Raw genomic sequence first — 12,289 nt, 5'->3', positions numbered from 1 at the left:
TTGTCAAATACTCACTCACCTGTACAAAGACCGCGAAAAACAGACCAATAAGGAGGCCTTAAATAAAACAAGAAAACAACAACAAATTCAGGTAAGATGACATCCGCAAATTGTATTTGCAAAAGAACGTGCCTCAAAACTGGATATCTCGATGCCACATTAGAAAGATCAAACCGTCGCAGAGTGTTATCTAGAACTTCTACGTACAGTTAATATATGCATGTCGTGTACAGTTTAGAGGCAGACGTAAGAAAATTCAGCTCTGACGACAAAGAGAGTGTATCCACAGGAAATACTGATGAAGGAAAAGCACCAGCTCCACTTGTCTGAGCTTGTAACAACATAAGACTCATTTTTTGTACCTGAGACATCATGGAGAACTAAAAACATCAATTCTATGCCAAGAGAAAGCCCACAGCAGCAATAGGATATAAAATTGATCTACACTCCTACCGTCTGCCGGCCAGATCCTCGAACAACACCACAAGAGACATCCTTGAATGAAAATGAAAACTTTCAGACACGAAATACATTACTTAAAAAACTATTAAACAAGACTTATTCAAAGGACAAATGCACCTTTTTGATGATGTCACGCTTTTCAATTTTTCTCAGTTCCAAACAAAAACATAAGCCTCGCTGCTTGACTAATCATGCCGAATTTAGGCATGCCTCGGGCATGCATTTCTTTGTAAAAATTTGGGAAAGTTTAAGTTCAATATTTTTCATGAGTTTACAACGGATTCTTATGAGTTACTCGCATAAATTACTACATTCAGCGTGACAAACTGATCTATGAAGGTGGCTTTTTGCTTACATATATGAAAAATACCAAAACTTGTTGATACTGCATGACAACGTCAAAAACGTCTATTTTCCTGATCTATTCTTTTTCCCTCCCCCCGTTCGCGAAAGAAAAAGACGCCTGATCGCAGGTTATTGCAGAACTGACTGTGAAGGGTTGTACGTTTTCGCAGAAATCAAAAAAATACCTGAATTCCATCGAAGACAACGAAGGTTGACATCAACCAAATAGTCGTTTTATACAGAGACAGAACATCACTGCAAGACAAATAAAAGATCCATATTTTTGACTATTTTATACATAACAGGCTATGAAAAGAAACCTCTTCATTGCTGGCTTAAATTGCCACGTCACGTCAAATGACACTTTTTTTTTGCCATATCCAGTAAAGTTTTCTGTATATGTCAACTTTCACTTGGTCTAGAGATAAAATTAAAACCTGCGCTTCCATTTTCACTTACTTCTCTAAAATTAGATCAATTGAAATATTATCTTGTTTTATTATATGGCTAGCTCCGTGAGCGGGCAAGATGAATCAAATCCTGCGCTGTGATTGGCTACCCGAGCGGGCAAGATGGAACTATCTTGCCCGCTCGGGACTACCCGCCGTGTCCCACAAAAAAAATTTCCCCGAAAGCCATATAATAAATCCTTTATTGACCAAGCTTGTTCGGTCAGGATTGCTGGATATTGGCCTAGTTCTTTTTTTGCGAGTTTATGGACCTTGACTCCGTCTCGGTCCATAAACATGCAAAAAAAAGAACTTGGCCAATATCCAGCCATCTTGACCTCACACTTGGTCAATAACCCGTACATCTTTGGCTGACAGTGAATGTCTACGAATAATAATGAGCAGCATGTTTGCCCGGTGTAATTCTGCTGTCAGACTAAAGGTGATAACACCAACACATACCAACTTTGAGGCCATGAAAATGGAAGATGCGTTGAATTCTTGCATTTGACCGCTGTGAATGACGTTACTAGATCGTAGATGAGCCTGCACAGCAAGCGTTCCCGTATGAAGAGGTTTATTTGCATTCTGGCCGAGTGCAACCTGGAGCAAGAGCAGAAAAATAGACAAAGGAGGAGGTGCCCCGCCACCCTGCGCTTCAATTTTGTAAATCCGCCATGACAGTTACAAACCTGTTATCTGTGAAGAGCCTTCCAGTTGTTTCCTGAATGAAACAACGAAGAGGACAGCAAAAACCACAAGCTCTACACACACTGCGAAATTAAATATATTGATTCAATTGATTATCCAACTAGCAGTGCACTTTGACCAGCTACACTGTAGCTCTAGCACTTACTTTGCTTAGTAAATAGTTTGGAAATGGACAGGGTATTGATTTTGTATCCAGCAATATAAAAATTGGGTGCGTAAAATCAAACAACATTAGACCAATGGAAAACGTTATTTTAAACAAAATAACAGTCCCTGTTCAGAAAGAGTACTATAAAATTAGAGACTGTAGTTAATGTAAATAAACTTCTATAATTAACAATAACCGTAAGGGCCACTTTAACTATGTTTTTTTACTGCCTTGGCATTGCCGGTACCAAGAGCATTTTCAACACGAACGCTAGCAGCTACAATTATTCCAAGAGGAATCTATAGAGATTTAATGCAAATGTAGAATGTTAAACACAATGGCCAAGTCAAGGTCGACTTTTCAAATAATACAGTGGAACAGGCGTGTTTAAAACATGAAATGGCGAAATTAACGAAGAAACGGCACTATGGGTAAGAGTCAATGTGAGTGTCTGTAAGGGTTAACCCTTAAAATTATTGATTAAAGACAACCACTGTCACGTCAGTGATATTTAGCCTAACATGATATTTAGCCTAACTGTTAGGCAGGCTGACCAGAGCACTATTTAGGCTACGGGTGTCTGTAAGAGCTTGTAAGGATTAACCCTTACAATTACTGAACACTAACCACTGTCGCTGATATTTAGCCTAGCATGGGCGCTATTTAGACTCACCAGAGCACTATGTAGGCTACAGCTGTCTGTAAAATGAGGGTTAACCCTGACAATTACTGATGAAAGATAACCACTGTCGCGTCAGTGATATTTAGCATAACATGAGCATTATTTAGGCTGACCGGAGGCTTACTATTTACGCCACAGGTGTCTGTAAGGGCTGTTAACCCTTTCAATTACTGACGGCTAACCACTGTTTAGACAGTGACATTTAGCCTAACATGAGCACTATTCAGGCTGACCGGACGCTTACTATTTAGGCTAACCGTAGTGCTATGTCATTTCACCAGTTTGTGGTTTAAAAACGCCCCAGTGGAACCCTCACTTGACAACAACATTCTCGAACATTCTCGAAAAGTTTAACAAGGGTTCAGAGCAGTTTGCAGATCGTTCACACTCATAAAAAGCCATTTCACACAATTAATAACGTTCCAAATAGACATAAGCTCGAAAAAATTTTTCTAGCAAGTGAATTGCAGTGAATGACAAAAAAAGCGGAAGCTCGCTTTTATTTTGAAAAAAGCAACAGCTTCCTTATCTGTCAAGTGGCCCGCGATCAAAGCAAGACCAACAAACGAGAGCGTCCGGAAAAGCACAGAACTGAAAAGTGGCGTTTATTGCGTGTATGGCGTTTATAGCGTTTATGACGTTTCTGGTGTTTTTGGCGCTTTTGGTTGTCTTTTTTAGTTGAAAATCTAGATAAATTGTCAAGTGGCCCGCGATCAACGCGAGACTCACAAGAGTTCCCGGAGAAAACACAGAACTAGAAAGTGGCGTTTATGGCGTTTATGGCTTGTATGGCGTTATTGGCGTTTTCGGCTGTCTTTTCTGGTTGAAAATATATATAAACCGTCAAGTGGTCCGCGATCTACGCCAAACACGCGAGAGCTCTCAGAGAAAACACAGAACTAAAAAGTAGCGTTTATGGGGTTTTGAGCTGTCTTCGCGCGCTTCGACGTAATTTCGTAATAAATTAACAAAGAACGCGCGCGCCAAATTATCATGCTTTATGACGTCATTGTGTTCTGGCTGCCCACTTTATGTAAATGGCTGCCCCTGAAAAAGACGCCCAGCGTCTAGACCATTCTTGTGGAATGTATGGAGGTCGAGTGCAGACCGTCGGCCTACTAGGCCGCCTGACTTTTCTTCCTCTGTAAAATGGAAGCAAAACACCTTAAATCATAACTCGACAAACGTCAAGTCAGCCAATTTTTTTTAAATTCTTTCCTACACGCAGCATTTATGATTTAGAGCAATTGTCGACGCATTTTCATATATCATTTTAAACGCACAACGGCTGAAATCGGAAAGCAAGCACCAAGAGCATGATGTCCCGTAAATTGTATACAGCATCCGGGCTATCTGTGCTTTCACAGTGCCTCTCATCCCCTTCTCCCCTCTTCCCCACCCACGGCAAGGAGTATAAGTCGGTACAATTTAGTTTTTAACGGACTTGAAGTTGAAAGAGGTACACAGGGAGAGGCAGTGAGCTAACGGTTGGCTTCGAGGGACCAGTAACCTGTCTCAAATATAACTGAAGTAAATCGAAAGAGCTACAGCTTGTAAGCACTTTTCTGACATACAACAACCGTTTCTATGGGCACTGCTCTATCAAACATGAATTACCTACCTCTGAACGCGAGTCTCAATGGGGTTAACCGTCAACCATCAAAGGGCCAAAAATTAACCGTCAACTGTCAAAACGCAATATTTTTACCGTAAACCGTCAAATGAGCAAGCCAATATTAGCAGTCAAATGTCTCTGATATCCTTAATTAAGAATTAATTAAGTTGTGCTGTTTATAAATGATCGTTTTAATTTACCACAAAAATGCATTTATGTGCAAATCCTTTAACTTCTACTCACGGGTGCAAGTGATTGATACGTTCAACGGTAACAAAGGTGATGTAATTATATAAATGAGACACAGTTGAAGTTAACAACCTAATTTGTAGTGGACAAATTAAAGAACTAAAATTGTATCCTTTTAGGAAAAAAATTGAAGTCAAATTTGCGTTGTAATTTCGTGTTATAAACGTTATTCCGAAAAATAACCGTCCACCGTCAAATGACATAAAATATAACCATAAACCGTCAAAACGGCTTGTTGTTAACCGTCAAAAAAACCCCATCCCCCACCATTGAGACACTCCTTCACTGGTGAAAATATGGCGTCAGTTTTTCGTCAGTAAAAGACAACCATAAGTCGTCAGCGACATGTTAGGGCTGATCAGATTACGACACAGCGTACAATCTTGAAATGAAAGTACTTTTTACAATTAAATGGTTTTTAAGATCAAGATTTAGAGACACTCAGGACAACTATCTTCTGGAAACCATACTGTATATTTACAACTGTCATGTTCCTAGCGATAACAAATTTTACAACAATTTTCAGCAATTCCATGGAAATCAGTTTTGTAACAAAAAAACTGAAGCATTTAGACACTTGCGCGATATATAGTCAGCAACATACTGAATATAGTTAGCTACAAGACCTAATCATTGCATTAAAACCTAAAACCATTAAACTAAACCCATTATTGACCGTTTGTGTATGAGAGGGAGGCTCGTTCAGAATCACCAGTTTGGATCCGCCTAAAAATTCAAATTAGTCAAAGTGGTGTTGATTTTAAAAGCACCAGAGAGGGAACCAGCACCAGAAGCACCAATATCGTTACAACTCAAATCCATGTAAGTCAATATCGTTTACACTCAAATCCATATTAGTCAATACGGTATTGACCTTAATAGCATCAGAGAGGGAACCAGCACCAGAATCACCAATATTGTTCTCACTCAAATCCAAATTAGTCAAGGCAGTGTTGACTTACATAGCATCAGAGGGGAAACCAGCACCAGGATCACCAATCTAGTTCTTACTCAAAGCCAAAGTAGTCAATACGGTATTGACCTAAATTGTATTAGAGAGGGAAGCAGCACCATCTCGTTATCCCTCAAATCCAAATTAGTCAATACGCTATTGACTGTAATAGCATCAGAGAGGGAAGCAGCACCAGAATCACCAATATTGTTAAACCTCAAATCCAAATTAGTCAATACGGTATTGACTTTAATAGCATCAGAGAGGGAAGCAGCACCAGAAGCACCAATATTGTTGCTACTCAAATCCAAATTAGTCAATACGGTATTGACTTTAATAGCATAAGAGAGGGAAGCAGCACCACAAGCACGAATCCAGTTCCAACTCAAATTCAAATTAGTCAATACGGTATTGACTTTAATAGCATCAGAGAGGGAAGCAGCACCAGAAGCACCAATATCGTTCCTCATCAAATCCAAATTAGTCAATACGGTATTGACTTTAATAGCATCAGAGAGGGAAGCAGCACCAGAAGCACCAATATCGTTCCTCATCAAATCCAAATTAGTCAATACGGTATTGACTTTAATAGCATCAGAGAGGGAAGCAGCACCAGAAGCACCAATACTGTTCCTACTCAAATCCAAATTAGTCAATACGGTATTGACTTTAATAGCATCAGAGAGGGAAGCAGCACCAGAAGCACCAATATTGTTGCTACTCAAATCCAAATTAGTCAATACGGTATTGACTTTAATAGCGTCAGAGAGGGAAGCAGCACCACAAGCACGAATCCAGTTCCAACTCAAATTCAAATTAGTCAATACGGTATTGACTTTAATAGCATCAGAGAGGGAAGCAGCACCAGAAGCACCAATAGTGTTCCTACTCAAATCCAAATTAGTCAATACGGTATTGACTTTAATAGCGTCAGAGAGGGAAGCAGCACCAGAAGCACCAATATTGTTGCTACTCAAATCCAAATTAGTCAATACGGTATTGACTTTAATAGCATCAGCGAGGGAAGCAGCACCAGAAGCACCAATTCTGTTCCTACTCAAATCCAAATTAGTCAATACGGTATTGACTTTAATAGCATCAGAGAGGGAACCAGCACCAGAGTCGTCTATATAGTAATTACTTACACCCACATGAGTCAAAGAGGTATTTACAGTAAGAGCCTCACAGAAATACTCAAAGTTCAACGATCCACCAAGTACTGTTTCACCATCGAACTCTAAAGCCGTAATGTCGAGGTGGGAACCAAAAGTATGCAACAACTGCGATTGAAGGTTTTTCTTATGGGTTGCGCACTCCTCTACACAGTCAAACGCGAATTTCAGATTCCTGCTTATTTGACTTTCGCCGTTTATATGTGCGGCGATGCTTTTTACAAGACACACTGCGTATTCTTCGCATCGTGAGACAACAATTCCACTCATGAACAAAAACACTTGGTTCAGTTCATGTAAATATCTCTCATCAGTCACCACTGTGTCACAGTCAACTTCTCCGCTGAGAATCTTCGAAGCGAGATAGAAACCACTAAAGAATTCTTGAAAGCTCTTGTGCGTAAATCCGTAACGCACACAACGTCGTCTTCGACTACCTAGACTGACTTGGACTGATAAAAATCCAAACTTAGTTAAAAGACTTAAAACAGTCGAAGTACAATCAAATCTGCTTTCTTCAATATATAGCTGTCCTTCACACAGAGATTTGAACGCCATATGGCCCAGATCTATCAGCTCTTTCTCGTACACTTTAATCAGGTCGTCTTTGGTACTCGCCAATTGGTTCTTCTCTTCATATCTTCTCAAAACACAGAGTACAATTTCAATGTACAATTTAGTCCTGCTCGTCGGAAAAGAACCCTGGAAATCCTCGCAAAGAAGACAAAGTAAAGTGGTGTTTAAAGGATTTGCCATCAATTCACTAAGTCTCGAGATCCTGACCGGGGTGAAAGTTGGTTTAGGAGTTTGCGAGCCAAACGTCTGTTGTTTTTAAAATACTTAAAGATGAAACTTTCTGCATCTTCCGTAGTGAATCCCACAATTTCCCATAGGGTGTCACAGAACCGTCTAAATTTCATTCCAACTTCGTGTCTAGATGTGAAAACGATGCGACATTTAGAGAACTATTGGAATAAAAACGCTCTCTGGTTGAAAATATATTGAAAACATAAGCTTTCGGCTATCAGTCTATAGCCTTTCACGAATGAAAAATGTGGCGCGCAAGCGAAAATATATACGAATTGGGTGCGAAAAATTGAGAATAAAAACAAGCGTGAAAAAAGCTAGAAGATAAAAATGTAAATGAGGCCTGATTACAATAAAATCGAGTATTGCCTAGGCAACGGTTTTGAGTTGTTTTCCGCGTCGACGGTTTTTGCTGTGTGCCAAGATTCTAGTGTTTTCCGAACGCGGTAATTGCCTTTGTCAATGACACAAGCATTGTCGAAATCAATGGAGTGATTGTTTTGCCACGCATGGTTGGCAACATTAGAGCCATTTGAATAGTTCTTCAAGTTTCGTTGATGTTCCTTTTTTCGGGTTTGGAAGCATCTTCCGGTTTCTCCTATGTACTTCCAAGGGCAGTCTTTACATGGAATTTTGTGAACAACATTACATTGAAAATCTGAGGGTTGTCTGAACTTTGGTGACGGGAATTCTTGTTGAAGGGTTTTAAGTGGTTTGTTGACAACTCGGATATCATTTTTGGGGAGTAATCTTGTGAGGGGCTCGGTTAGGCCGCTGATGTAAGGGAGACATGCAAAACCCTGGTACATATTAAATGGATCAGCCCATTTGAAGAACATAGAAACCAGTTCTTCTGGTGGAGGAACTGTAGATGGGGGTGGCTTCTTATTGAGAATGTTAGAAATAACAGCCGGTGGGTAACCATTAGCTTCTAACGCGGCCCTAACATGATTGGTTTCACGTGTTTTTCCTTCAAAGCTGCTAGGGAGGTTGGATGCCCGGAACAAGAGGGTCGAGGCCGTGCTGATTTTGTGTTCTTTTGCATGATGGGAAGAGAAATCCAAATAACGGTCAGTATGGGTTGGCTTCCGTAGAGAAATGATGTCATCGGCTTTCATCGCTTCAATGCGCTTGAATTTTCAGAACCGGGCTCTTCCTAATTTGCATAATCCGTAATCAGCCCGTGGGCATTACGGGAGAATAATGTCCTACAATTCAGTGACAATTAACCAATCAGAGCGCGCGTTATATCGGCCACAAGCCAAAGCCATATAATAACTTGTTTATTATATGGCTAACTCCGTGAGCGGGCAAGATGAATCAAATCCTGCGCTGTGATTGGCTACCCGAGCGGGCAAGATGGAACTATCTTGCCCGCTCGGGACTACCGGCCATGTCCCGCAAGAAAAATTTCCCCGAAAGCCATATAATAAATCCTTTATTGACCAAGCTTGTTCGGTCAAGATTGCTGGATATTGGCCTCGTTCTTTTTTTGCGAGTTTATGGACCTTGACTCCGTCTCGGTCCATAAACACGCAAAAAAAGAACTTGGCCAATATCCAGCCGTCTTGACCTCACACTTGGTCAATAACCCGTACATCTTTGGCTGACAGTGAATGCCTACGAACAATAATGAGCAGCATGTTTGCCCGGTGTAATTCTGCTGTCAGACTAAAGGTGATAACACCAACACATACCAACTTTGAGGCCATGAAAATGGAAGATGCGTTAATTCTTGCATTTGACCGCTGCGAATGACGTTACTAGATCGTAGGTGAGCCTGCACAGCAAGCGTTCCCGTATGAAGAGGTTTATTTGCATTCTGGCCGAGTGCAACTTGGAGCAAGAGCAGAAAAATAGACAAAGGAGGAGGTGCCCCGCCACCCTGCGCTTCAATTTTGTAAATCCGCCATGACAGTTACAAACCTGTTATCTGTGAAGAGCCTTCCAGTTGTTTCCTGAATGAAACAACGAAGAAGACAGCAAAAAACCACAAGCTCCACACACACTGCAAAATCAAATATATTGCAGTGATTCAATTGATTATCCAACTAGCAGTGCACTTTGACCAGCTACACTGTAACTCTAGCACTTACTTTGCTTAGTAAATAGTTTGCTAAATAAACTCTACTGAAATGGACAGGATATTAATTTTGTATCCAGCAATATAAAAATTGGGTGCGGTAAATCAAACAAATCAAACGTTACTGTAAACGAAATAACATTCCTTGTTCAGAAAGAGTGCTATAAAATTAGAGACTGTAGTTAATGTAAATAAACTTCTATAATTAACAATAACCGTAAGGGCCACTTTAACTGTGTTTTTTACTGCCTTGGGATTGCCGGTATCAAGAGCATTTTCAACACGAACGCTAGCAGCCACAATTATTCCAAGAGGAATCTATGGAGATTTAGTGCAAATGCAGAATGTTAAACACAATGGCCAAGTCAAGGTCAACTTTTCAAATAATACAGTGGAACAGGCGTGTTTAAAACATGAAATGGCGAAACGAAGAAACGGCACTATGGGTAAGAGTCAATGTGAGTGTCTGTAAGGGTTAACCCTTACAATTATTGATTAAAGACAACCACTGTCACGTCAGTGATATTTAGCCTAACTATTAGGCAGGCTGACCAGAGCACTATTTAGGCTACGGGTGTCTGTAAGAGCTTGTAAGGGTTAACCCTTACAATTACTGAACACTAACCACTGTCGCTGATATTTAGCCTAGCATGGGCGCTATTTAGACTCACCAGAGCACTATGTAGGCTACAGCTGTCTGTAAAATGAGGGTTAACCCTGACAATTACTGATGAAAGATAACCACTGTCGCGTCAGTGATATTTAGCATAACATGAGCATTATTTAGGCTGACCGGAGGCTTACTATTTACGCCACAGGTGTCTGTAAGGGCTGTTAACCCTTTCAATTACTGACGGCTAACCACTGTTTAGACAGTGACATTTAGCCTAACATGAGCACTATTCAGGCTGACCGGACGCTTACTATTTAGGCTAACCGTAGTGCTATGTCATTTCACCAGTTTGTGGTTTAAAAACGCCCCAGTGGAACCCTCACTTGACAACAACATTCTCGAACATTCTCGAAAAGTTTAACAAGGGTTCAGAGCGGTTTGCAGATCGTTCACACTCATAAAAAGCCATTTCACACAATTAATAACGTTCCAAATAGACATAAGCTCGAAAAAATTTTTCTAGCAAGTGAATTGCAATGAATGACAAAAAACGGAAGCTCGCTTTTATTTTGAAAAAAAACAATAACTTCCTTATCTGTCAAGTGGCCCGCGATCAAAGCAAGACCAACAAACGAGAGCGTCCGGAAAAGCACAGAACTAAAAAGTGGTGTTTATTGCGTGTATGGCGTTTATAGCGTTTATGACGTTTCTGGCGCTTTTGGCGCTTTTGGTTGTCTTTTTCAGTTGAAAATCTATATAAATTGTCAAGTGGCCCGCGATCAACGCGAGATTCACGAGAGCTCCCGGAGAAAACACAGAACTAGAAAGTGGTGTTTATGGCGTTTATGGCTTGTATGGCGTTATTGGCATTTTCGGCTGTCTTTTCTGGTTGAAAATATATATAAACCGTCAAGTGGTCCGCGATCCACGCCAGACCCGCGAGAGCTCTCGGAGAAAACACAGAACTAAAAAGTAGCGTTTATGGGGTTTTGAGCTGTCTTCGCGCGCTTCGACGTAATTTCGTAATAAATTAACAAAGAACGCGCGCGCCAAATTATCATGCTTTATGACGTCATTGTGTTCTGGCTGCCCACTTTATGTAAATGGCTGCCCCTGAAAAAGACGCCCAGCATCTCTTCTACGCTACTCTTGTGCTTATCTAAAAAGAGGGAACCATGCTTTGAAGATCAAGACAAAGCAGATATAGAATCCTAGAGCTGGAAAACGAGCGTTTCTTGGGCGGTGAAAATAAACCTTGGGACCTTCGTAGAAGCAAATAGAAAGAATAGTTAATGGACGGTTTCCGTGAGGACATTTTTGCGAGATTAGACCAGTCTTGTGGAATGTATGGAGGTCGAGTGCAGACCGTCGGCCTACTAGGCCGCCTGACTTTTCTTCCTCTGTAAAATGGAAGCAAAACACCTTAAATCATAACTCGACAAACGTCAAGTCAGCCAATTTTTTTTAAATTCTTTCCTACACGCAGCATTTATGATTTAGAGCAATTGTCGACGCATTTTCATACATCATTTTAAACGCACAACGGCTGAAATCGGAAAGCAAGCACCAAGAGCATGATGTCCCGTAAATTGTATACAGCATCCGGGCTATCTGTGCTTTCACAGTGCCTCTCATCCCCTTCTCCCCTCTTCCCCACCCACGGCAAGGAGTATAAGTGGGTACAATTTAGTTTTTAACGGACTTGAAGTTGAAAGAGGTGCACAGGGAGAGGCAGTGGGCTAACGGTTGGCTTCGAGGGACCAGTAACCTGTCTCAAATATAATTGAAGTAAATCGAAAGAGGTACAGCTTGTAAGCACTTTCCTGACATACAACAACCGTTTCTATGGGCACTGCTATATCAAATATGAATTACCTACCTCTGAACGCGAGTCTCAATGGGGTTAACCGTCAACCATCAAAGGGCCAAAAACACATAGTTGAAGCCAACAACCTAATTTGTAGTGCACAAATTAAAGAACTAAAATTGTGTCCTTTTACG

The 12,289-nt window shown here is 40.8% G+C and overlaps 1 protein-coding gene and 1 pseudogene across 2 annotated transcripts in view; both read right to left on the bottom strand.

Annotated features, from left to right (window-relative positions):
- Nucleotides 1–12,289, bottom strand: part of LOC149106394 (multidrug and toxin extrusion protein 2-like) — a 46,196-nt pseudogene that overhangs the window by 3,667 nt on the left and 30,240 nt on the right. Inside the window, exons 10-14 of the transcript XR_016209989.1 lie at nt 9,873–9,993; nt 9,519–9,600; nt 993–1,062; nt 363–495; nt 20–57 (exon numbers count right to left, since the gene is read on the bottom strand). The product of XR_016209989.1 is annotated as a multidrug and toxin extrusion protein 2-like (transcript). The remainder of the gene's footprint in view (nt 1–19; nt 58–362; nt 496–992; nt 1,063–9,518; nt 9,601–9,872; nt 9,994–12,289) is intronic.
- On the bottom strand, nt 5,117–8,216 carry LOC149106395 (uncharacterized). Its single transcript, XM_089298672.1, has one exon. It carries the CDS (start codon nt 7,539–7,541, stop codon nt 5,688–5,690), a length of 1,854 nt encoding a protein of 617 aa, XP_089154798.1. The 5' UTR covers nt 7,542–8,216; the 3' UTR covers nt 5,117–5,687.

The sequence above is a fragment of the Orbicella faveolata genome, unplaced genomic scaffold (assembly GCF_042242905.1).
Source record: "Orbicella faveolata isolate gen_17 unplaced genomic scaffold, um_ofav_v1 contig_3, whole genome shotgun sequence".
Classification (NCBI taxonomy): domain Eukaryota; kingdom Metazoa; phylum Cnidaria; class Anthozoa; order Scleractinia; family Merulinidae; genus Orbicella; species Orbicella faveolata.
This window is presented reverse-complemented; position numbering and strand designations above follow the sequence as displayed.

What these genes read in the sequence shown, in the direction of transcription:
- LOC149106395 (XM_089298672.1), bottom strand. Translation starts at nt 7,541, where the DNA reads ATGGCAAATCCTTTAAACACCACTTTACTTTGTCTTCTTTGCGAGGAT.